The sequence below is a fragment of the Carassius gibelio genome, chromosome B11 (assembly GCF_023724105.1).
Source record: "Carassius gibelio isolate Cgi1373 ecotype wild population from Czech Republic chromosome B11, carGib1.2-hapl.c, whole genome shotgun sequence".
NCBI lineage: Eukaryota > Metazoa > Chordata > Actinopteri > Cypriniformes > Cyprinidae > Carassius > Carassius gibelio.
In genome coordinates, this window is record NC_068406.1 from 13,453,352 (window position 1) to 13,479,675 (window position 26,324).

A 26,324-nucleotide genomic window follows, 5' to 3' on the forward strand; every position below is an offset into this window, starting at 1 on the left:
GGAATAAAATATAGCCTAATTGTTTCATTAACATATGCATTGATTACTTGACTGAAAGTTTAGATGCATTCAGCATGGCTGCATTTGTTTAGTGTGTAGTCATGCATAGCTATGGCATATGAAAAAACTAATTAAAATTTACAAAATTGTTTGTTTTACAAAATATAATAAATTATTGGTTAGTATTTATCATTATTGTTGTTCATAAGTGTTGGGGTGGGCTAGGAATGTTTTCTGGGGTTATCTTAATTTCTAAGTAGTAACACTTACATTTGTCGAGTGTAAAATCAACCGTCTTCTCCAAAGGCAAGATCTTTGAGCAGCTGATCAATGTCCCCTATGTGCAGATATTACAAACAAGAAGCAAAACACACTAGGTAGGGTTGCCATGTTGCAAAAATGATGTGATCAGTTGTAAATAGCAAAAAGTGACCATAGCTGAAACATCCATTAAATAAATAAAATAAATAAAAAGAGCTTCCGGTTTTTAAACAATGTCACTGTGGTAAATGGTTTTATTACAGACGGAGGTACACGTTGTTAATATCAGATCTTTCCAAAACTGTTTAAGCACTGCATGCAAGTTTAGTCAGATACAAAGAAGAAATCACATTCTTTTTCATAGTCCTTTTGAAGTGTTAAGAGAATGTTAGTGTTTTAACTGATGAAAGAAGAAGAAAAAAATTTTTTTTTAAAGAAGATTACAATTTATAAGTCTTCCAGTTTACATAAAGGCTGTATTACTAAAATATTACATTTTCAACAATGCTTCTCAAGAAAATAACTGCAATTTCTCCAACCTCCTTGGATCCAGATAAAAATGCTCTTTAGGTATGTTTCTAAGAGTCACCTGCCTATCAGAACAGAAAATCCTCAGTTTGTGACAAATACTAAACATTTTCATCCACAGTCCCCAGCTGTTCCAGCGGAGTCCGTCTGCTAAAGATTGTTACCAGCCTCGGGTGGGTTTCCAGGTGTCTATAATCTTCCCTTTAGAATGGACAAAATAAACTGGATGCATCATAGCGGTAGCACAAGCCTGTCAACAAAACATACAAACCTGCTCTTAATTTTAAATCAGTGCATTTCATTGTATTAAAATGTGTCATGTTAAGCAGTTGATATGACAAGCTCTCCTCTCTAGGCTACTGTATGTTAAATACAGGCTCATTGTATTGAGGATGAACAAAGTTTGTGCTGAATAAATTTTTTTGTGTGCAGAGAATTGTAGGATATTTTTTTCAATTCAGCCCAAGATAATAATTTTGTGTAGTACTGAAATGATGCACTTTAATATTGTTGTTTACTCTTGTTTGATAAACAGTTTTAGTACCGTGTTAGTCCTTTCATACAGATGAATCCAGTCTGTTTCTGTGTGCTTTGTTTGAGGGAGACAGTTAGTAACTCACATGGTAAGGCATGAGTGTGAGGAGGGACCCCAGTGGGAACTGCTTGAAGTCCAGTTTTCCAGAGATGGGCTCCACCCTGCCGTGTTCCTGAGTCATAGACAGGAGTCTGCAGAACAGACGACACCCTTCATGCTATTTATATCACAAAACCTGTTGTGATGTAAAATAAACATCTAAACATGTACAGAGAAGGATTATCCCATCTCAGTTTTTAATATTTGACAATTGAAATATTTATCTTCATATAAATCACATTTTGATTGTCAGTTCAAATCACTTAAATGCTATGCAGACAGCTGACTTAATGAAAACATATGGATGCAATATGAAAATGTAGACCAGTAAGCTGATAGTTATATATATGTTAAGGGTAATAACTGATAAATGGCTGATATTAAAAAAATAAAACACCAAAAACTACTATCAGTCACTTCATATGCTAAAAATAAACTTAAGCACACATTTGCTAAAAATGTTAGTGTTTTAATTAGGGCTGTCAGTTTAAGGTGTTAACTTAATTAGTTATGAAAAAATAAGGAGATTAAAATATTTTACCACAGTTAATGCACTGACCTTCGCCCCCAAACCTCTATGCCCCTTACATTTCATACAGTTGACAAATATGATGCAGGACAAAAACTCCATAAATGCAGTTATGCCCAAAAAATTCTAGATATAGGGGCAAAAAATGTCCCGTATGAGTTTTTGTCTCATATTTATATCATATGATAAGCGATATCACACCAGCAACGAGAGCAATATCACACGAGTGCTGTTTATGTCATGAAGAACTCAAGTGCAAATGTGATTTTAAACAACAGTTCAGTAAATAATAAGTTAATATTGTGCTATATTTAAACACAATATTGTGTGTTCTTGTTTAATTTTGCCAACAAAAATATTACCTAAAGTAATTATTTAAATAAAAATAATACTCTTACTGACCACAAACCTTTGAACAATGTAAATGAAAAAGTATACATTTAAAAATAAGAGTTAAGAGTTAAGTTAATAATAATTAATTTCCCCATTTTAAATCAATCAATAAATCAATCCGCCAGTAAATATTTTTTTCTTTAAAAAGCCCTGGAGAAAAACACCTTCATATCCATCCACATGATCTCTTACTTGAGTTCTGGGTGTCCTTCGATGATGGCGTATCCTGTAGGTAAGCGCCCCCCGCCATCATGACTCAGTGCTGTCCACCCACAATCTACAAGTAACTGGTTCCTGTGTGGGTAGTGACCTATGACCCGTGTCAGCACCCGTACTGCCACATCCTCAAGGCTACAGGAGCCGATGAGGGACTGCTGCACATCTGGACATGCAACGGATAATATTATGATTCGAAACAAGCTGATAACATCACTGCTTACAGGAAACAGGAGAACATGGCAACACAGACCATAAAATATGTAGTTCCCAGGATGCACCTCACTCAACAGGGCCATGTCTGGCACTGGTTGGCTACAGGAAGGGGTGGAGCCAATGCTGGATTTGACACCTTTTATTCCAGCAGCCTCCAACCTATGGATAGTGTGAATAATACCATCACAGCATTTAAGTAGGAATGCATTGATATAAAAATGTTGAAAATTACAATAAGATAATGATAATGTTCATATTATGTACCTAGTGCCTACATTAAAGTTATGTTTTTTTTTTGTCATAATAAATTAAAATAATTTATTTTAAATGGTACAAGTGAATTTAGACACCATATTATAATATGCAATGTAAAAATATAGTGTTTAAAATTATATGGGTTTTTAATCTATATTAAAAGTTAAATACTAAAAAGTGATTCAGTTATTTGAAATGCAATTTAGACAATATGAATGTACAATAATAAAAAATATTGTTGTTGAACTATAAAATGTTTTGTTTACTAAATGAAAACAACACTAAAATAAATTATTTTAAATAAATGTGAATATAGACATCACAACATTATAATATACAATCTAAAAAAACTTCATTTATTTTGTACTCAAGATTGCATTTATTAGTGTTGTTAATATTTAGTTGTCTCATTTAAAATAAAACATTAAAAAAATAAAATCTCTTAATTTCTAGGCTATAAGTGAATGTGAATAGAGATTGCACAAAATTATAAAAGTTACTATATATATATATATATATATATATATATAATTTTTTTTCCTAAAGGTTGCATTCATTAGTGATTAAAATTATGTTTAGCTGTCCACAGAATTTAAAAATACAAAACTCAGAAAAATATATTATTTTAAATGTAACTGTAAATTTAGATATGTCAATACTATAATGTATAGTATTTATTTAATTAAGAGATTACATTTGTTATTGTTGTCAAATACTTAAAAAGTTTTTAACTTTGAGTGTTAGATGACATCAGCATACTTCTCCATGAACTGTAGCACAATCGTAGTGGTTTCCTGAGCAACAGCTTTGATTTGCTGCTCCCCCTGACAGGCATAAGTGTTCCCACAGTGGGCGTAAATTCCCATCAGCTCCACCCCTGAAGTGTCCCAGATCTCCAGGGCGAGCTGTAGAGCAGCTGGGTCACAATGAGGAACGCCCGCTTTCAAAACAAAACAATTTATCCAACTACATTACAACTAAAACAATGCTTCAAATATTTGGAAGTACATTTGCCGAACTCCAGTTTTACCTCTCCCATTGTCACAATCCAGTTTCATCCACACCTTCCAGACTTGTCCCTGTTTCAGAGGTCTCTTCTTCAGTTCCTGCAGGGCCAGGTGGTTGTCCACCATGACCTGGAATAGAGAAAGTCTCTTGGACAGCTCTGCACAGCGCTCCACTTTATCAAATGGCAGAGGGTATGCATAAAGTATATCGTCATAGCCGTTATCAGCATAGAATGCCGCCTCGGCTAGAGTAGACACAACAATACAACGACGAGAGCCTCCTGTCATGATGTCCGCACACTCCCTGAAGACAGATGACATTAGTGAAGAAAGAAACAATGGTAATTGCATGACACAATTATTACGCTTTTATCCAAAGTGACTTACAGTGCATTCAGGCTAACAGTTTTTACCTAATATGAGTTCCCGGGGAATCAAACCCACAACCTTGCACAGGAACCTTAAAGGTCCAAATACTTATTACAAATACTTATACAGAACTTGACAGAAACCATATAAAACAGGCAAAATGAGTAGTGAAGAAACCTAACGTGATTAGGGTATTAATAAAAGTATCTTGCAAACACAATGTTCGAGAGGCTGGTGTTGTTGAGAGGAGTCTCACAGTGTTTTGTGTGTTTTCATGTGAGGTCGGAGCTGGACTCCCAGTGTGTGGAAGCGCTCGAGCATGCCTTCAGCGTTTCTCTTCATCTGATCCAGGTCAATGATCAGCGCTGGAGTACAAAGGTCTTTGATGAATTCAACAGCAGCCATTATCCAAAAACTAAAAGAAATACAATATAATAACGCATTTAAGCGAAATGGAAACCTGCAAACCTGCAGAGCTGTAAAAAGCTGCAGACTGTGTAAGCTAGATAATAAATGCAAAGTTAACTTTAAAATCATATAACCTAAGCAATTAATGTCAGTTGTAAATATATTTACAAATAATCTAGTAAACATGAGCATGATTTATGGTCAAAGTAACGATAGTAAATAGTTATGATAAACTGAGAATAGACTAATCGCAGTTTTTCTTTCACTCACCATAAAGCAGCAGATAAAATTCTCCCAAAGTCCTTAAAAATTAGCTCTGACTCTCTCCAATGAGAGCGAGAGAGTGAAGCCAGAATCAACACCGCGACACAAGACGAGACGAACAGCGGCTTTTCAAACTTAAAGCTCCTCACGAGATTTAAGGAAAAGTGTTTTTTCAACGACGGGGAATTATTATTATTAATAAAGACGTAGTCGATATTTGTTTCTCATAGACATTTTTGTTATTCTTCATTTATTTACTTATTTTTTAACTATTTTTCAAGTGGTCTTAATATATGGGTCTAGTTTTTTGTGTTTGATTTACAGTTAAGACCCACACTTAACTTTTACACTGATAATCTATCACTAAAAATATTATTTTATCTCTAATATTTTGTATCAGTGTACGAGCAATAAATATTTAGTAATTTTATTAACTGTGTTTATAATTCTTTGTATTTTCTGGGTTGCACAAGTTATTTCCTTGAAATATATAGGCTATATGTAATATGTGATTTCAGGCAAATTTTGTAATTATTTGTTATAAGTTATCTTTGATATTTAACAGAAAAGGGGAATCAAGTGATAATTCGGATTAGATTTTTTTGTATATTTGATTTGTATTATATGAAAGAGACAAATTGCTAAATTAGCAAAAGTATTCAGTCTTGTCTTTATCTTGAATCTCAAATGCACTGAAGCAATGTTAACTAGAATCTGCTCACATGTTTTACACGTGTTCTTGTCACATTCCAGTTCGAATTTTGGAAAGATGTAAATACCATGAGCTTGAGAATGCTAAAGATGGAAGGTTAAATATATCTTTGTCAACACTCTTTGTCAACAAAACCTTCATGACAGGATGATGCAGGTTACAGATCTCCAGCATCTTAGCACTGGTTTGGCTGAATGTGTAGTCAGTGAGCATCAGAATGTCTAATCTAAGGCCCCACGATTAACTTTTTGTTACTCATTAAAGTGGATTATTTCAAAGTCAGTTAATCAAGTAGCTAATGTAGTCATTAACGCTAATCCCTTTTCTCCCACTTGGATAACATCCTCAATTACCAAAGCCATGTGAGAGTATCAGAAAGATCTTAAGGCATGTTTTCACTTTTTAGCTTGATGTCTTTCAAGAGAGCTCCAGGCTTTTCAGACAATTCTGGTTGTTGGGGTAATACTACAGTGATATGATTTTAAATTCCAGTCACATATTGTACAGTACTATAGTGTAAGTGTTTTTTATGTGTCACTTATGGCTGCATTTATTTTATCAAGAATATAGTTAATAATAACATTGTGAAATATATTTTTTAAATGTTTCTTTATATTTTAAAATGTAATTTACTTTAGTGATAATAGTTTTGTGGGTAGTGCTACGGGTGTCCAGAGTTCGAATCCAATCTTGTGGACCTTTTCCAATATGCTTTCTGTCAGTTCAACACTCTTTTGATAATAAAAGCAAAAACACAGAAAAAAATGAGATAAGACTTTTTAAAAAAAAGTAATTTATTTCCGTCATGGCAAAGCTGAATGTCTAGTCTTCAGTGTCACACGGGTCCTTCAGAAATCACTTTTGTATGCTTATTTTGTATTAAAGAAACATTTATTTTTAACAGTGTTGAAAACATTGTGTTTCTTAATATAGTTAGTGGAAATTGTGATTTGTATGACTTTTCCAGTCATGAAATCTCATTTTTTTAAAGTATGCACACAATGTGTTATTGACCCAGTGCTGTTCTGCAAAATCAATGTCTTAAAATTCACTCTAAGTGATACGTTGACAATTGTGCATTATTTGAAACCGTTCTGTTTTTAAAGAAATGTCTTCATTCTCCGTCTAGTAGAATTCTTCATAACTAGATGATATATCTTCTGGTAAACTTATAGCTACAAGTTATTTGCAGCTACAAATCACTAGGGGGGGCTGCAAGACTTCAAGTGATCACATGACTTTAGTGACAACAAGGGTAATGCCATCAGAAGGCCCAAGATTGGGCCAATAACATGCACACACGGCAAAAAATCTGTATTTAGGAAAACTGCTTTTTTATTCTAAACTCAGAGCTGCTAGACAGACATGAGGTGTCAAGTTTGGCTTAAGACGGAGACATAAACGTCTGCAACAACAGACATATCGCTGATAACTGGCAAGGAAAATCCAGCAAAGCACCCAGTTACTATGTAACAGGTGCAAGCCATAATAAAGAAGCATGTTCCGTGTAGCTCCAATAAGGAGAGCCTGGAAAATGGTATTACAGCCATATAAAAACACATCCAATAATTACAGTGGCTTACAAGCAAAATAGCACATAAAGGACTTTGCACAGAGCTTACAACCTTGAAAATATTTTTTCGGTGTATGCACATTGCCAAACAAAACTGTACCTTTATTAACACATGTGCAAAGCTGACGGAAGAGAAATAGCTCAAAATAAACTTGTATTGATCACAAGTGCACACACACACACTCTTATGTTTAGCATTATGTCCGTCCTATGTTCAAGCCAGCATTCTTCATAAAGAAATCACAAAGCATGTTAATGCACATCTGTCTTCACAGCTCTATCACATTCAGAGTCCCTATGAGCCCTTATAGATGACAGATGTAGAGGTTAGTGAGAGACGTAGTCACTTCCTCTCTGCTCATCATCTCTCAGCAGCAGGCAGTAGTTCTCTGGAGGTCCGACCGACCCCCCGCTCCTCTTCATCCATCTCTCGCTCATTAGCTGGGCTCAGACGGCTTGTTAAGCTCCACTTTTACACCTCTTTCACCTGTTCCTAAAAGACAATGATATAAACCTGCTGTTTAAAAACACTGTCTTCTTTTGCTCACCCTCATGTCACACACACTGTTCATACAACGAAAGAGAAGAGTTACTGGTTACTACACTTCCATTTAAACAAGAGGAGTCAGAAAGATTTTTTTAACAAAATTATTATTTATTATCGTTTATTTAGCAAAGACACATTATATGTATCAAAAGTATTTGTTTCACTTCTACCAAATAGAAAAGAGCAGCATAAACAACTTGCTAAATGTCTTATGTTGTGTTCCACCAAAAAAAGAAAGTCAGACAGTTTTGGAACAGCATGAGGGTGAGTAAATAATGACAAAAAGTTAATTTCGGCCTGTGCCGTTCCTTTAAATAGTATTTCAGTAAAGCAATCTGTTCGTATTCCCGTAGACACAGAACAGAAATACACTGAACAAAACTATAAACGCAACAATTTAGTTCTTTCCCTATTTATCATGAGCTGAACTCAACGATCTAAGACTTTTTCTATGTACACAAAAGGCCTATTTCTCTCAAATATAGTTCACAAACATGTCTAATTCTGTGTTAGTGAGCACTTCTCCTTTGCCGAGATAATCCATCCACCTCACAGGCTCCTTTGCATAGAGTTGATCAGGTTGTTGATTGTGGCCTGTGGAATGCTGGTCCACTCTTCAAAGGCTGTGTGAAGTTGCTGGATATTGGCAGGAACTGTCGTATACGCTGATCCAGATCATCCCAAACATGTTCAATGGGTGACATGTCCGGTGAGTATGCTGGCCACGCAAGAACTTGGATGTTTTCAGCTTCCAGGAATTGTGTACAGATTCTTGCAGCATGGGGCCGTGTATTATCATGCTGCAACATGAGGTGATGGTAGTGGATAAATGGCACAACAGTGGGCCTCAGGATCTCGTCACGGTATCTTTGTGCATTCAAAATGCCATCAGTAAAATGCACTTGTGTTCGTTGTCCATAACATATGCCTGCCCATACCATAACCCCACCGCCACCATGGGACACTCGATCCACGTTGACATCAGCAAACCACTCATCCACACAACACCATCCACGCTGTCTGCCATCTGCTCTGTACAGTGAAAAATGGGAAGAGAACACCTCTCCAAAGTGGCAGACGCCATCGAATGTGAGCATTTGCCTACTCAAGTCGGTTATGATGACGAACTGCAGTCAGGTCGAGACCCTGATGAGGATGACGAGCATGCAGAAGAGCTTCCCTGAGATGGTTTCTGACAGTTTGTGCAGAAATTCTTTAGTTATTCAAACCGATTGTTGCAGCAAACCAGTCCTGGGCTGGTGTGGTTACACGTGGTTTGTCGTTGTGATGACAATTACATGCTCCCTCAAAACTTGCAACATCTGTGGCATTGTGCTGTGTGATAAAACTGCACATTTTAGAGTGGCCTTTTATTGTGGCCAGCCTAAGGCACACATGTGCAATAATCATGCTGTCTAATCAGCATCCTGATATGCCACATATGTGAGGTGGATGGATTATCTCGTCAAAGAAGAAGTGCTCACTAACACAGATTTAGACAGGTTTGTGAACTATTTAAGAGAAATAAGCCTTTTGTGTACACAGAAAAAGACTTAGATCTTTGGGGGTAAAAATAGAAGTGTTGCGTTTATAATTTTGTTCAGTGTATATAGACACTACACAACTGTCAATTAGGAAGGTCATGCCTGGTCATGTTTGAGCAGATCTCACCTGTTAAATATTTCTCTTTAGCACGAGCTCGCTCATCAGCGTCAAAATACCACACCGTTATAGCATACCTGTACATAAATACACACATAATTGTATCCAAGGAGCTTACAGGACCATTTAAAAAATAAATAAATAAATAAATGAAACGTCACTTGCACTGACCTTGTGGCATAAGCTGGCTGGACCTCATGTGGGTTCCGTCTGTCTGACCAGAAGAGCAAAAGTCTGTCAAACTTGGGCTCAATGTCTGCAAACTGCGCGGTTCCCTCTGGAAAGATCCGCAAAATGCCACCATGTTCCTACAGAGTGAGCAGATGAGAATTAGAATTATGAATTAGGCTATATGGTTAGATGAGTACCTTCATATTTCGACTAGGGCTGGGACAACGCGTCAAGGTCATTGATGACATCGACGCAAAAAATACATCGATGCAAAATATGCGCATGGATTCGTCGACCTGTTTTTATTCCTCTAAAATACGTTTGCGAAATGTTTACCTTATGTGCGCTGAAATATACGCGATGGCCGGATCAACATTCTGTCCAACGTTATATAACCAATCCAGGGGTTTTTCTGCATTGATCTTTTTTTTATTTGATCGGTGAGTGATGTAGAATAGAATGACTGATGAGCCTGACAGGGCGCGTATGAGAGAGAGAGCCCCGGCTGTGCGCGCACTCACAGTCTTCAAACAACACGAGCGCTTTTTGCTCTCTCTCTTCCTTGTGCATATTAATCAAAATCATTAAACATGATAGAAAAAGGGCGAAACACCAAAGTTTCACACGCGCTCGCGCACTCACATTCTTCAAACTACACGAGCGCTGTCTTGCTCTCGCTCTCTCTCTCTCTCTCTCTCTCTCTACCCCTCGTGCATATTAACCAAAATCATTAGACACGATAGAAAAAGGGCAGAACGCCAAAGTTTCACGTGGAGCATTCAGAGATTTTTTTTTTCTCCATGACAGGCTGCTGGCTCCCACTGTTAATTTTTTTTTTTTGGAAAAACACTCTCTGTATTAGCTTAAAGCCTTCAAGTTTACACTGGTTACTGTATTCTTTCAATTGCTCTAAACAAGTATTTTGGGTGATCTTTTTTTATTGAATGCTAGACATCAAGTTGTTGTTATTTTCATCTGAAAGAAGAACTTTTTTTCAGTAAGCTAGGCCCTATGTGTTCAGTAAGCTTGTTTCAGTAAACTATGTGTTTTCAAGGCTTCAAGGTTTTATTGAATGCTATCTCTATACAAGTGCAAAGTAATGCATTCTTAGTCAGTCTTTTATTTTGTAATTTTAAGAGCAATAAACATATATTGCAATGTTAAGGAATTCATGTTTTTTTTTCATTCAGATATGTAAATCAACGTATAAATTGTTAGTAGTCAGTTAATGGGGAGATAATCGAAATCGAATTGGTCTGAAAAAATGAATCGGTAGATTAATCGATGCATCGGAAAAATAATCGCTAGATTAATCGTTTAAAAAATAATCGTATATCCCAGCCCTAATTTCGACATTTGAAACTTTTTAGGGTTGTACATGGTAAATCATTAAAATTGGATCAGACAACTGATACCTAATGTATTCAACTCAATGTGAAGACAGCAGGCAAATATATATATATATATATATATATATATATATATACACACACACACACACACACATCCACAAACACAATGAAACCAAGAACGTATGTAGAAGTATTTAGCACAAAAGCGAATTGTATTCGACTAAATAGATGATCTCAATATTCTGGCAATCCACTCCCATAAAAGAAATTACTAACTAATAAATTACAACAAAAATACAACTTTTTAAAAATATGATTTGTTTTTAATTGTCATATTAGAACTACCATAATGCATACATCTCATTTAATATGAGTACTTCTAAAAATGAATAAACCTATACAAATATAATGTACATATAATTACAAATTTAATAATAAAATAAATTATAATAATTAAATGATTGTAAAAAAATAGATATTGTTAATTACACACACACACACACACACACACACACACATAAATACATACAATACATATTTAAATATAAAACATTAATAATAAGAAACTCATCAGTAAGACCTTTTATTTTTGAAAGAAATTAACACTTATTCAGCAAGGATGCATTAACTTGATCAAAAGTGATATAACTATATAAATAAATGCTATTAGTTTCCACAAAATATTAAGCAACATTGATAATAATAAGAAATTGTTCCTGAGCATGAATTATTATGATTTATGAAGCACCATGTGACACTGAAGACTATAGTAATGACTGCTGAAAACTCAGTAAAAAAAAATACATTACAGTAGAAAAGTTACTTTAAAATGTAATAATACATTGTAATAATATGCAGCTAATATATGCAGTATAGTGAGAATAAGATGTCTTTTTAAAACAGTATAAATGTATACAAGTATAAATTAAAAAAATGACTGTTTCATTCACAAAACAGAATGTTATGGATGGGAAAACTCTGGGAGGGAATGTATTTTTTCCTGCCCCAGGACAACCCGATGCTAAAATTAGCTTAAAGAAAAAAAAATCTGACACACTGTGACTTTTACATAAGCAAGACAGCAGGGAACAAGCAAGTCTGCATGAGACAGCTGTTTTCCTCTCCATTCAGTGAAGGGGGTGCGATAAGAGTCTGAGAGTACTAGAGCTTATACCATGTATTACTGGCATCCTGTTAAGCTCGAGAGAGATAGAAAATATCAGATCCTCCTTACATCACAGCTTTGATACTCTCATAAACATATGACTAAAAGAAACCGCATTTAAAGAGCCTCAAGCAAAGAGTGTGTTCAACCTACAAACAGCATCCAGAGCAGTGACCACAGCTCCAACCAGCTTCAAAACACATCTGCTTGGAAGTTTCTAGAAATCCTGAAGACCATGATAAGCTGGATCAGATGTGTTTGATTAGGGTTGAAGCTAAACTGTGCAGAGCTGTGGCGCTCCAGGATTTGACATTGAACAGTGTAGTCAAAAACTGAAAAGTTTCTGCCCGTATGTTTTTAATGACAAAACGTTCTGCGTTTACACACATCCGCGAAAATGGCCAAAAACGCTGTATTACATATGCCAAGCCAGTAGTTGTTGCTGTCCCCTTGTTAGTAAACAGTACCTGTAGAGAAGTGACGATTATATGATGCGTCTCCGCTGTTGGATGTAATATTTGTCAAGTAAATCCACACATTAGCAAACTCTTGATCAGCAATGACAGTACCATGAACTCTGCCATTGTTGTGTATGTTTGTTCGCACTTGCCTTTAAAATCGACACATCATAACGCGCATGTCTACAAACCTAACGTCACCATTTTCAAAGATTACCGTATTAGGTGTTTACATGGAAACGATAACGGTGGTGTTCAAAAAAAAATTGCACTTTGAAACCCATGGAAACCCAGTCAAAACGTATTAAAAGTTTCCCATTTTTGGCTGAAAATGTTGCCGTGTAAACAGCCCATGAGACCAATGATCTAGATAGAGTCTTCAAACCTTCTTTCTCTTCTACCATTCCTATTTCTACCCTGTGTTACTGGCCTACTCTATTTTCTACTTCATACAGGAACATCTGATCAACACAGGATTGTTTCCATGGCCAGTTGGAATGTTCTGGAGCAGAACCGAGTCTCTGACGCAGAGCTAGCAGGTCATGACGGAGGTGGTAAAGTGGTGGAAACTGTCATGTCTGCTGTACCGTTTCTTGCGAGAGCACTCCGTAAACATTTCAATGGATAGTTCACCCAGAAACTTTAAATTGGGTCATCACTTACTCTAGTCACAACCAGTGACTTCCACAGTATAGTAAACAAAAGAAAATAAGAATGGAGGCAGAGATTTCACAAGTTTTTGATACAGATTTCCCAATTCAATTCAGATTCCAGTATATTTCACTTACAATTAAACTCAAATTGTTTCAGACTGATTCAAATGAGTCCATTAAGCTTTTTTTAAATATTAATCTTAATAACAAGCTCATAAGAATAATTTGTTTAAGGAATCTGGTTACACTGATTTATGTCATCCTGTATGTTTCTGAATCATGAAAAAGAACCAACTCAGAGGAGTCACTTGTTTGTGAATCAGACTATGTGGGTCACGCCATTTTTATTTTCTACATTTTTTATTTCATTATTTAACAAAAAGAACCAGCCCATAATTGTGTCAGTCAGTTCACAAACAAACAACTTTATGTAGTTGGTTCTTTTTGGTAAATAAAAACCATACAGCACGTCTGTAGCCTGATAAACAAACTGGTCATCCCGTTTTTGATCAAAAAGAACAGTTTACTACAGACTACAATTGCGCTCTGTTAGTTTTTTGTGTAGTGACATTATTTTGCAGTACAATGTTTATTAAACTGTAATAAATATGTAAAAATGTAATAAAAATGTAATACTTTTACAAGTTACAAATCCAATACCAACCACAATTTCTCTGTTCTAGCAGACCTCTAACAACAACACATAAACAGTCTCTCGTGTGGCCCATTGATATAAAGTACCAACAGCAAACTCCCTGCACAAGGTTGGTTTTGAACTTCCATTGTATTGAATGTAAGCTCTGATGCATGTTTGAGCAGTCTACATCAGATAAGTAACCTAAACAAACTGACAAGAGCTTAAACAAATCTCATGCAGCTTTACACGCTACAGAACGTATACAAGTTCACTGGCTGGGAAAAAAAAACTCCTACCTTGGCATCCCAGTCTTTATTTAGGTAATATATGCAGGTGACGCATCTCCCATCACCGTTTGGGTTATCCACATGCCGTACATATCCTGTGCCATTGCCAGGGTAACATGCCACCATTGCCTGGAATGGAAAAAAGGGGTTGTAATGGGTGAAATAACCAAACAAAAGAACATACATAGAATTAACAGTGGTTTTGTTGCAGTTTTCCAATTTTTACCTTCATAAGAAAATTAATATATTCACAATAATATTATTTTTTTCATGCATATAATATTTAATACAAAATATTAATAATAGCAGTAATAAAGACAAATCTTCATGCTCAAACAGGTTATTTTCATTTACAATTAATGAATTTACTCTGTATTTGTGAAACACAGTTCATCAATGAATTCCACTCAGATACAGTACGATACCACAGCATTCAACTACATAAACCTACATGAAGTGGACAAAAAAAAAAAAAGGTGATTACTGTGACATTCTCAGCCCTTTGATGATTATATATTTTAATCTTGTTGAATCTGGGTTATGAGGCTGAGGGAACAATGAAGCCATTGCTGAAGTCTTTCCTTTGCTGAGGTTTTTCCTTTTCGTGCTCTTCCTTTACCCTTTTTATTTTGGTCTCTGGGTTTACATGGAAAGTGTTAATAAATCACAAAGGAAAAAACAGCGGTGTAAATGTGTTTGCGCGCATGGACACATCCGTTATCAGGTCAATGTTACAAAGGAGAGAAAGAGTCAAAGGCTCATAAAAAAATTATGGGATAGTACATCAGTCCACGGCATGTGACGTGCATATGACAAGGTTGAACTACATTTCTGAAGCAAACAACATGTACTTCCTTATAATTAGAAGTTTTAAAATAACTTAAATGGTTGGAGAATATTCCTCTCCAAGTATGAAAACATGTCAAACTTTAAACAAGATCGTGAACTGATGCCAACATTCACCTTTAAATCATTAACAAAATATTTTAAACAAGCATCACCTCCCAACAAACACTTAATTATCAGAAACCTTTGGGCCGGTACTGTGAACAGAGTTTCTGTGAACTGAGAAAAGGCACAAAGTCAGATTGACTCTCTGATATTGATCCCCTCCGGGAACTCGCCTTTTGCCTTCTTTTTCACCCACTTCTGCACGTAGGCTCCTAAATCTGATCAGTTCACTGCAGTTCATGACCTGACACTGTTTTTATAAGCAGCACTGACCCAAGCAGGGAATTTTTAGGCCTTAAATGGGTCATCGCATGCCCATTTTCTACAAGTTGATATGATTATTTAGGGTCTTAATAAAAAGTCTGTAACGTAGTTCGTTTCAAATTTCTTATTGGTAGAGTAAAAAACACTTTTTTAACCTTGCAAAAACAGCTCTTTTCAGAGAGAGGCGTTTTGTAAAATTTTCCTTTAAATGTTAAAGAGCCCTGGTGACCCCGCCCCTCTCTTCCAGCTGCTCTCTGACAGACTGTTTACCTTAGCCACATTCATCATGAAACTTGCTAATTAGCACATTATTTAGAAAGGCGATTTGTAAATATTAATAAAAAAAAAATGGTGAAATAATGGTGGACTGATGACAGCTCACTCAGGACAGGTCTAAGGTAAAACAACAGTCCAGTCTGTGCTGAAACACTAGTGTCAATCAAACTATAATGGGAGGGGCCTGCCTGTGTGATATCACAAAGACAGGTCTCTGAGATCAGCTCGATTTGAGAAAGGGGAAATGATTTTAGTAGATATATAAAAAAAAAAACACTAGGTGGTTTTTTATCATTATAGAGTAGTTGTGTACACACACTGCCAACACTACCAACACACGTTTCAGTTCAAACAACTTGTAAAAGTGCATGTAGCATCCGATGACCCCTTTAACTTAACCCTCGAACCCTGCAGTATAATGTCACAGTGACCTCTTCCCGAGGGACACGACATCAGCATGTTTTCAACGGACTCTCAGTGTATGTGTGTGTTAGGCTGCCTGGGGAACGGAGGGAGGTTATATTTATGCCTGAAAAACAAACATTCCAACATTCTTTGCAATACATACTAGAGATATCAAATATTTTATAAATATTAAGTGCTTTGAAAAAAAACAAAAAACTGTAACATGGCTTTTCCTGGCAAAATGAGTCTCAATGAACTAATGTAAAAAAAAAAAAAATGGTTAAAATTATTTAAGAATTGAATATCGCAAATATATCAGCCAATAATAAAATACAATTTTTGACAGTAATTTACAGGTCTTTATTCTGCAGCAAATGTTTTTGGCAAATTATAATTACCCCAATTCATTCCTCCTCAATAGCAGCACGCCAAATTTGACTGAAACGATGACCAAAGAACTATGATACAAATCGAACTGTTAGAAATGTGAACCGATGCAGCTTTATAACATACACACACACCCTTTCACTCACAAGAACACAAACACACAGAGCTAACACCAGCACACACACCCCCCCAGCTTCCTGAGGCCTATAATTTGATATTAGATTTCCAGTGAAACCGCATCATCTTTCCAGGGGAACATACGACAGCTGAGGAAAGCAAACACAAGCTAGGAACAAATCTGAAAGTGACTTTACATGAGGCCTTTTTTTCTAGCGGCATAACCGTTAGCTGTGCTGAGGTGTGGCCGACTGTAAATCACTCATCTCAAGTGAGAGACGAGGAATGCAGAAGTCACAGAAAGGCCAGACTTAGATTGGTTAGCGAGGGGTTGACTATTTTTATTACTTTGCTGTTTAATTCATCAGGAATTCACCGTCCCGTTTACACCTTGCTTTCTTTAAAAGGAGCATTTATGATGAACATGATTCCAGCCAAATCCTGCAGCCTGCAACGGCACGCAATGCACGACGGATCACAATACATGTGACGACATTTCAGCTGAACTGTTTTTCCTGGCGGCAGGTGTAAAAGCGACGGGCAACGTAAACAAAGACGAAAGGAGAGAGCGTGAGTGTGCGTGCACTTTAGCCAGCACGAGAAGGAGATATAGGGGGAGAAGGAAAAAAAGACAAGCCAGGATAAAAAAGCAAGATGAGGGCATTGACGCAATTCGCGAGCCCCCCACCTGAATGGGCCGGAGCTGATAAGGGTGAAATCGCTCAACGGCGCTTCAATCGTTCAGGTGGGGGTGAGTGTGAGAGCCAACTGCGTCAGAGAGTAAGCGGCACGCGAAACATGCTGGGCTGACAAAACAACCGGGCGAGGAGGGGTGGGTGTGGATGGCACACATCAACATCACACAGTGGGTTTTGCATCTGGATGCCATGCCGCCACTCTCCCATCATCGCCTGCAATGATACGTGACCAGGAAGGAGGGTAGAGGAGATGGAGGGGATGGATGGAGCATTTCAAGCAGACCTTCAGTGTGCGTGTAGTCCTGTCTCTGATACACCTGGATGAACAGCTGCGCCCGCTATCTACCTTTTTATTAGGTTCTCAATATTCATGGCAAAATCAGAAAGCAGTTTGTTTGTGCAGTAATTTGCATTAATGCAGTTTGTTAAACACTACTAGAAAGATTCTGGTTCAATGTCTTCTGTCTAGCAAGATCAGTGCAGCACAAAACATTAAACATTAAATGACAAACACCCAAATATTCTGTCATCGTTTACTCACATATTACACACACACACACACACACACACACATATATATATATATATATATATATATATAAATCATGAAACTTACACATTTTAACAGCAATTTATTAAACGATTAACAAAAATTATATTAAGGCCCTATTTTTTTTTTTTTTTTTTTTTATCAATTACTATTTTACATAATTTTTCCGGATTCCATTTGAATGGTTTCATTAAATGTTAATAATCAAAAGAATCTCTTAATTAATTTATTTTATTACAAAGTTATTATTTTATTTATTTCATTTTATTCAGAAATACTATGTTTTTCTGCTAAATAAATTATGATAAAAAAAATTCCTGGTAAATATTCCTTAATTTTTTTTTATAATAATTATTATTAGTAGTAGTAATATATCATTAAATTAAGTAATATATATTTGTCACAGTTTCTTCTAGTTACCAAACTTTTACCCAGGTTGTTGTAAAGACTTAAGTTTTCTACTGTATATGATGATATTTTTGTTGAAAGAAATTGCTAAATCCTCATAAAGTGACTCTCAGAACAGTTTTAGATATTATGTTCATATTCTTTTTTCAGCAAATAAATGCACCCTTGGTGATCATAAGAGATTTCATGCTTAAGTATGGTGACCCATACTCACTTGAACTCGTGCTCTGAATTTAACCCATCCAAAGGGCACACACACAGCAGTGGGCAGCCATTTATGCTGCGGCGCCCGGGGAGCAGTTGGGGGTTCGGTGCTTTGCTCAAGGGCACCTCAGTCATTGCATTGAAGGTGGAGAGAGAGCGCTGTACATTCTCTCCCCCCCACCTACAATTCCCGCCAGCCTGAGACTCGAACTCACAACCCTTGGATTGCAAGTTCAACACTCTAACCATTAGGCCACGGACTCGTTACCTTAGCTTTAAAATCACATTTCCACTTCATTTTCAAAAAACTAATTTCACAGAGGATAGAAAGTCATCAAAATGAGGGTGAGTATATTTAAATTTTTTGGGTGAACTATACATACACTCTAGTAGACAAAAGGGCAATTAATACAAACTATCAGAACTAGAAAGTGCATAAAAAAATGCCTTACATCAGCTTAAAAAAATTAATCACTGCATGATCAGCATCCATTGGAAACGATGCTGTGTTAACAGACTAGTTTACAACATTTTCTTTATCAGCTCTTTTCATTCTCATCTCCCTGGGGGATGTTTCTGTTTTAAAGCCTCAAGTCACGCTCATTTCCTTTTTTTTTCCACATTCGCATTTAAGGCACTGTGTTTAAACATTATTTTCTAATCTATTATTCGACAAAAATATATTGCTATAAAAACATACATACATGCATACATGCATACATACACACATATATATATATATATATATATATATATATATATAAATAACTAACGATGACATGATATACTGTTGAAAACATTCTCTTGTGTCATTTACTCTAACACATATCCATAACTAGTGGGTTTATAACGTTCTTTTTCCTTTAAGTGAACTGCATATGGTCTTGACTTGCTGCCGTCTCTTCCAGTGAGCAATGCAGAGCTGATATAAAACTCAGCCGCTGGACTTTAGCCAGGCAGACAATTCTTGTAGTCCTGCTACGTGCAGAGCGTGCAGCTGCACTGCTGTTCTCTGGCAGACTGACACCACACTGCACCATTATCAAACACGTCGAGGAGAAAGCAGTGACAAGACACATGTCCTAAGATAAATCAAACACATAAGATTCAGTTTTGCTGATAAAAATAGGCCTAACTAGCAACTAATACACAAAACCACACATACACCTAACAGTATAAACCAACCCTCATATGCACCATTTTTTTTTTAAACAGGCTTCGTTATAGTTCATTATGAAGTCTACAGGTGTTTTACACATTAGCTTTCCACCTTCAAGTAACAATCTCATAAGATCCCTGTTTGTGGCACGCAAGGTTTCCTGATGTAAGGGGAAAAAAAAACAAAAAAGCACATAACTAAATTTCAGTGCAGTCGCAAAGAAATACTATACATCCTTCCCACTGAGGTGGGACTTTCCAAAGGGAATGAACTGCTCTAATGAATACACTCAAAAACAGCCCATTCTGAGCATTTCTCTGGGTCACGTAATGTAAACATGACCGCTTGGCAATTCATTGTGTTGTATTGTTCCACACATTCTTCACCCTGACACCCAGAAGGGGCCAAGCAGGTGGTAGTGGAGCCCCTGGGTCAACGGCAGACGAAAACTTTTTTCTGATTTAATTCATAAATGGGCCATTTGTTATATACGGAAATAATTCTCTCTCAGCTAATGCTGGAAATTATACTAGGGTTTCTGCAAGTTTTACAAAGGTCAATTTAAGACATTACAGAAAATCTAAGGACAAAATAGAAGGAAACTCGATATGTGAAAGTGAGAAAATAAAAATAAAAAAATAAATAAAAAAAATAATTATATATATATATATGGGCCAATATTAGGACTGGGACAACGCGTCGAGGTCATCGATGACGTCGACGCAAAAATACGTTGACGCAAAACATGCACATCGATTTGTCGACCTGTTTTTATTTCTCTAAAAAACATTTGCAAAACTCTTATGCCTGCTGAATATACGCGATGGCCGGATCAACATTCTGTCCAACGTTATATAACAAATCCAGGGGTTTTTCTGCATTGATCTATTTTTTTGGCGGCTGTCAAAGCCTTATTTGATCGGTGAGTGATGTAGAATAGAATGACTGCTGCGCCTGACAGGGCGCGTACGAGAGAGAGCGCCGGCTGTGCACAGTCTTCAAACGACACGAGCGCTTCTTGCTCTCTCTCTCCCTTGTGTATATTAATCAAAATCATTAAACACGATAGAAAATGGGCGAAACCCCAAAGTTTCACGCACGCTCGCACACTCACAGTCTTCAAACTACGCGAGCGCTGTCTTGCACTCTCGCTCTGCCTCGTGCATTAGGGCTGAACGATATGGACAAAATTTCATATCTCGATTTTCATGCCAGATATCTCGATATCGATACGATATGACTACGTGTTCTTTTGCTAAGAACGACCTGCACAACACGTCACTCTGGTTTACATCGTCTTTACTGAATCCAAAATACTTCCAAATTATAGAAGATGATTTATGTTTTGGCACCAAGTCAGATTCTGCACTGCCACCGGCCGCATTATCTCCCGCACTCATTTCTTTCTTTCTAATTTATCCGCTGTCTCTGTACAGTGTGCATAGACGTTGGAACAGGAGGGGCTGGGGGGCGGCCAGAGACAGGTGCGCTCAGAGCTAGTGCTGTCACTTTTGTGAAAAAATGGATTGATTTTCCATGTCAAAAAAAAAAGAAAAAGGGGTTTCCTTTTTCAACGTCAAATAACGGACGAACGTAAATAGAGCGCTGGAAACGCACAAGTCAGCAATATTTCTTATTTATTGGCATGAACTTTCGTGAAGAATAACAAACAGCAACAGAAGTGCAACATTCTCGGAAAAATATATATGCAGAGGGGACAGCTGCCATAAAAAAAGAAAAACATCACTGCAGGCTTCATTTATGATTTAGGCAATTCAGAAATCTCCAAGATTATTTTTAATAATGATTCAATCCATTTAAAAAAAACTGTTCAAAAAATGAAATTTAAATGGACTTGAGATCAGGCCATGTGTGTTTTATTGAACGTAACCGACACTAGGTATGCATATTGTAATGTGTAAAAAGGCGCAAAATAAGGCCATTACAAATTCATTGGACAGGAAAACAAGTCGATCAACATTTTCAGAGTCCAGAGCAGAGCGTTTTTTATTCACTATATGTCCAGCTGTTGAGAAGACACGCTCCGAGCGCACTGATGTCCCAGGTACACTCAGGTACAGCTGCGCAAGGTGGGGGTATTACTGGTGCAAAATTTGCAACTATATCAGTTTTCATTTATTTATTGATCTACATTAATTTAAAAAATACAGGTTGATATGTATCAAACTTAAACAATAACATAGGGACCAATTCTCACTATTAACTAGTTGCTTATTAGCATGGCTATTATTATCATATTAACTGTTTATTAGTACTTTATAAAGCACATATTCTGCATAACCATATTCTACATCCCTAATCTTACCCAAAACCTAACTTACTATTAATAAGCAGCAAATTAGGAGTTTGAGGAAGAAGTCGTAATTGATGGTTGTTAGTCGAGAACCTTAGATAAAGTGTGACACTAGCTGTAAACTACTAACATGAGTGTAAGTAAAAGGTGGCAATGTTCATTCTGGGGTGAGCTATCCTTTTAAGATTAAAATTGCATGGAATTTAAATATTATAATGTACCAAAAATATCCATCAAAATCAATGAAAACTACTCAAAGAAGCCACGTCCTGTTTTGTTCCTGTATCTCCACTCATCTCCGTCTCTTCCGCCATCTCCGGCCTCACTGAAATATATACTCAGCCTCTGATCCTCCAACATTTAACAACCACAAAGCTCGTTTATAGTTTAATATTAATACAAGACATAAACATATTATCCGTTCATTGTGTTTTATGTAACAGACTCTTTCCCTTTCCCGATTCAGTGTCACATGCCTGCTGAGCATCCTGAATTGTGTTGCTGTGCATCTGCGGACCATCACAATGACATTAAAAAATATGCAGTTACAGGACATGCTACCACCTCCCATCAAGCCTTCTGCTATTCACACTACAACATCCTGTGAACAACAAATGCTTTTAGCCTTACACTATATACCATTTTACCTAATGATATATTATCTTTAGCCATGGAAAAATAAATGTTTTAAGCATTAATGTTTCTCTTTTTTGGTGTCAGTCAATGAAGTACTGGGGTCTTCGTTGTTGAATAAGAAACACTTTAAACTCTAATGAGTCAGAAGTCCTAAAGACCTTAAAATCCAAATGATCTGCCATAGTGCCTGATCTAAAATGAGACATAAAACTTATACAAAATCTTAAGTAACTCTTGGATAAACGTTGCAAATTTCTTGTGTGCGTGTTTACAGTATGAGGGAAAAGGTGATCGTTTCCCTAAACCCTGAGCGGTTAGATGTTTGTCCAAAGAGTGTTGGGTACGCCTGATAGCAGCTGGTGGTCGCAGGCGTTTCCCTGACCTGGGGAAATATGAGAGCCATGCTGCTTGAGGATAACTCACAAAGGCACTATCAGTGAAATAGTCAGTGGCTCCACAGGAAGATCTTGTTTAAAAAAAAAAAAAACGGTCAGACTGACTTTATTTGTGAGTGCAGATAAAATGTTCAAGAACAACTAAAACTGGGGGAGAGACCTGATGGGTGCATATATCTAAGGTATTTAATCTAGTTTAGTTTAGTCCAGAACTTGCTACAAATGCAGTATAGAAGGACGTGTGAGAAACTTGTGATTTCAGATGAACTCACATTGGCATGTTCAGGAAATATTCCAGGCCGAGGCTGTTCATTAAAGCCATCAATGACAAAAACACAGTGACCAACTTAAACCGTATCTGTATCAGAGAAGAGGGAACATGCATACTTTCATTTTTAATATAATGTCTTAATAATATTTCCTAAAATTCACTTTCTATTGAAAAACAGGTGCGAACATGTCTCTGCATCAAAGGTGAAGCCTCTTGCCCTCTTCCCATCTAAACTGGCACAAATATGAGTTTAAACCCAAATGTGTTAATGTGTTAATTCGTCCTTTCACTTGTTCCCCCAACCATATGTTCCCATGCCAGTTGACCAATGATTTTTCCATTCCTTTTCCACAAGATTATGGGATAAGAAAATAATAATTTTGTTTTTAATAGCCAATGCACTCAGTTACTATCAGAAAAAATCAGTTACTATCAGATTAAATATTTCAGAGATCAGTAAGGAAGATGTGACGTATGGTGTCCAATAATTGGAATTTGTGCTATGCATTTAACTCTTTCAAGTGCACACACACAGCAGTGAACACACAGTGGGTAGTCTGGGTACTGAGGGTTGAAGAGAGTGCTACTTACACACTACCTTCGGGTTACAAGTCCAACTCTCTATCCATTAGGCCTCAACTGCCCCAATCAAGTAGTTTTTCCTATAAAATCTCCATGACTTTCTAGGCCTTTAAAATTCAAACATATCCAGGCTTCCCTTTCCTAGATAATGTTTGCACTTAATATGGTTATGCTACCTATTACTCATTACAAAAGTACAAGTAGTTGTGTACTCTACTCTGACACACATCGTTAGGTTTGTTCACTAACTACTGCTGATTTGCCACAAAAAGCATAATTTTTCTATTGTTGCTTTTCATCTCATGCTACACAAATTTGTAAGATGTGAAGTTTTGCATTTTATTTATGTAGCTGGTTAACTGCAGCGCATGCGTGGGTGGTCATGTGACATCAACATGGCGCTGCCCATGAGGGGGCGACCCGCATGAAACTTTTCAACGTGGGATGATAACAGTAGCATATTAATAATGATCATGAAACTCTACCTGATTGGTCAGTGATGTTTCTCAAAATCGCTAATTTGTTTATGCATACAACTTTTTTAATTGGCACAAAAACCACGGAGTGCACCAGGCATCATAACTGTCCTCTAATGCCAGCTGTAGGCTACTTACTTTCGTTCTTCCATTGATCCTGTAGCTGCCCAGGTTTCCGTTACAGTGTCGGATCACATCATCCATGCGGCTCATGAGAAACGCTATCCTCTCACAGCCGGGCTCCTTCCCCTCAACCCAGGTGATCTTATCCCCCCGAATGTCCTTAGACGAGTCGCTCCTCTGACTGACCAGCTGTCCGTCGGTGAAGTCGCCGGTCATGTAAAGCGCCCTCACGTCCTCCAAAATACTCAGTCCAAACTCCTCGCCTAAGAAGTTGTCAATGACACAGATGCCGTACTTGTTCATGCAGGGCACGATGTAGTCCGTGGCCAGCTTCTGGGGAGGCGAGCGGGTCTGTACGTTGGGTTTCACACAGTCAGAGCTCGGTTTGGTTTCAGAGTGCGTGGCGGACTTGATAAAATCTGGCGTTCTTTCGCCGGGTGACGTCACGGTGGAGTTACTCTGAGAAGTGTTGGACGGTTCTGAAGTGTTGTACTGTACGGGGCTGTGTTCTTCGACTGGCGGCGTCTGCTGCTGCTGCTTGTCGGCCTCCTTGCAGACCCGCTTGTGCTTCTTCCAGTCCTGTTTCTGGTGCTCTTTGCTGCAGTAGAACGAGCTGCGACACCGTCCGCACTTCATGAGGTTCTCCATTTTCCCGCACAGCTCGCAGTACTGGCGCTCTCGCTCCAGACGCTCGCTTTCCCTTGAGTTTCCCTCCATGTTTCAGCGCTGTGTTACAGTATCAGCCTGCAACTTCGCCACAAGTATCCACTAGCGAAATTGAAAGAAACGCTGCCGCTGGGCCTCCGCCGAGGTTTTCATTCCAGTTGACGGCGAGCAACGTAACGCTCTCACATTCCCGAGACATCTATGTTTTGACACTTGTGAAGTCTCAGCGCGAGCTGTGAATGTGATGGAAGCGCATGGCGCCGGCCGATCCTTTTCTTCAGCGAACAGCGCACGTCAACCATGTGCGCATGCGCACTAGATGCAGGCTAGACCGAGAGGGCATGATTCACATGTGCTTCTCACAACTTTGTGTGGGCGGAGTGAAAATGAATACAAATAATAATAAAGATTGCCCCAAAAAAACCTTAATGGGCAGAAATACTGCATAAAAAACACACAAATTAATAAATAACAATAATAATAAAAAAATAACTATGTTTTATTTTTGCTGTAGCAAATTTCATACATAAAGGCAGTTCAGAGTGTTATATATTATGTAAAGTTGTCTTTAATATAATAACATAAAAATAGAAAAAATTAATTTCAGTTTCATGTAAAAACGAAAATTAATAGAAAAGAGAAAAGAAAAAACTGCATGGACTACTACACTTTTCAGTGTTTCTGAAACTGTTGTGCATTTGGTTTGAATCAAATAAAAACTCTACTGTGCATCTCAAAATATCATATCACTCTGTGCTTCTTTACTCACTGATATCATATCATAAAGCAAGGACCAAACAAAATCTTGATTTGTACCCCAGTCATGTAGCGTATAAGAATGCAGAGGCTATTTCCATTTCCAAATTGATCTTGTTCTTATGGGATCAATACAGATTAGCTTTGCACTGTAAAAGATAAAGCTGAAATGATACTCGGCTTCCTCGGCGCCATGTTAATTATTATTATAAAATCTTTTCATCCTTCAGATCTTGGATCGGTTTAGACCATTTGATTTAGTGCACAAAGGTTTTTATTTTTATTTTATGTAGCACTTACACAGTTACATAAATTCTTCTTTTTTTTTTTAATCTTGTATTTTAACTTGAGTAAATATGCTTTGACAATTCACTGTAACAGCAAAATAA

At 37.1% G+C, this 26,324-nt stretch overlaps 2 protein-coding genes across 2 annotated transcripts; both read right to left on the minus strand.

Annotated features, from left to right (window-relative positions):
* Window positions 1-497: 497 nt before the first annotated feature.
* Window positions 498-5,237, minus strand: zgc:162816 (uncharacterized protein LOC571260 homolog). Its single transcript, XM_052569211.1, has 8 exons — window positions 5,087-5,237; window positions 4,665-4,823; window positions 4,063-4,343; window positions 3,792-3,972; window positions 2,815-2,936; window positions 2,538-2,727; window positions 1,410-1,515; window positions 498-1,039 (listed from the first exon to the last, which is right to left on the minus strand). The coding sequence occupies exons 2-8, from the start codon at window positions 4,811-4,813 to the stop codon at window positions 950-952; spliced, it is 1,119 nt and encodes a 372-aa protein (XP_052425171.1). The 5' UTR covers window positions 4,814-4,823; window positions 5,087-5,237; the 3' UTR covers window positions 498-949.
* Window positions 5,238-7,105: 1,868 nt separating this feature from the next.
* On the minus strand, window positions 7,106-25,486 carry LOC127968200 (egl nine homolog 1). The gene is made up of 5 exons (XM_052569213.1): window positions 24,529-25,486; window positions 14,307-14,426; window positions 9,746-9,882; window positions 9,584-9,651; window positions 7,106-7,858 (listed from the first exon to the last, which is right to left on the minus strand). The coding sequence occupies exons 1-5, from the start codon at window positions 25,228-25,230 to the stop codon at window positions 7,803-7,805; spliced, it is 1,083 nt and encodes a 360-aa protein (XP_052425173.1). The 5' UTR covers window positions 25,231-25,486; the 3' UTR covers window positions 7,106-7,802.
* Window positions 25,487-26,324: the final 838 nt, after the last annotated feature.

Bases quoted from the DNA above. Each gene is read 5' to 3' on its own strand.
- zgc:162816 (XM_052569211.1), bottom strand. From the start codon at position 4,813: ATGGCTGCTGTTGAATTCATCAAAGACCTTTGTACTCCAGCGCTGATC. The intron at 3,973-4,062 runs GTAAAACTGGAG...TTGTTTTGAAAG, and splicing joins GGATTGTGACAATGGGAGAG to CGGGCGTTCCTCATTGTGAC. The intron at 1,040-1,409 runs GTGAGTTACTAA...TTTTGTTGACAG, and splicing joins TCACACTCATGCCTTACCAT to GCTTGTGCTACCGCTATGAT.
- LOC127968200 (XM_052569213.1), bottom strand. From the start codon at position 25,230: ATGGAGGGAAACTCAAGGGAAAGCGAGCGTCTGGAGCGAGAGCGCCAG. The intron at 14,427-24,528 runs GTAAGTAGCCTA...TTTCCATTCCAG, and splicing joins GGATCAATGGAAGAACGAAA to GCAATGGTGGCATGTTACCC. The intron at 9,652-9,745 runs GTCAGTGCAAGT...ATTTATGTACAG, and splicing joins CAGCCAGCTTATGCCACAAG to GTATGCTATAACGGTGTGGT.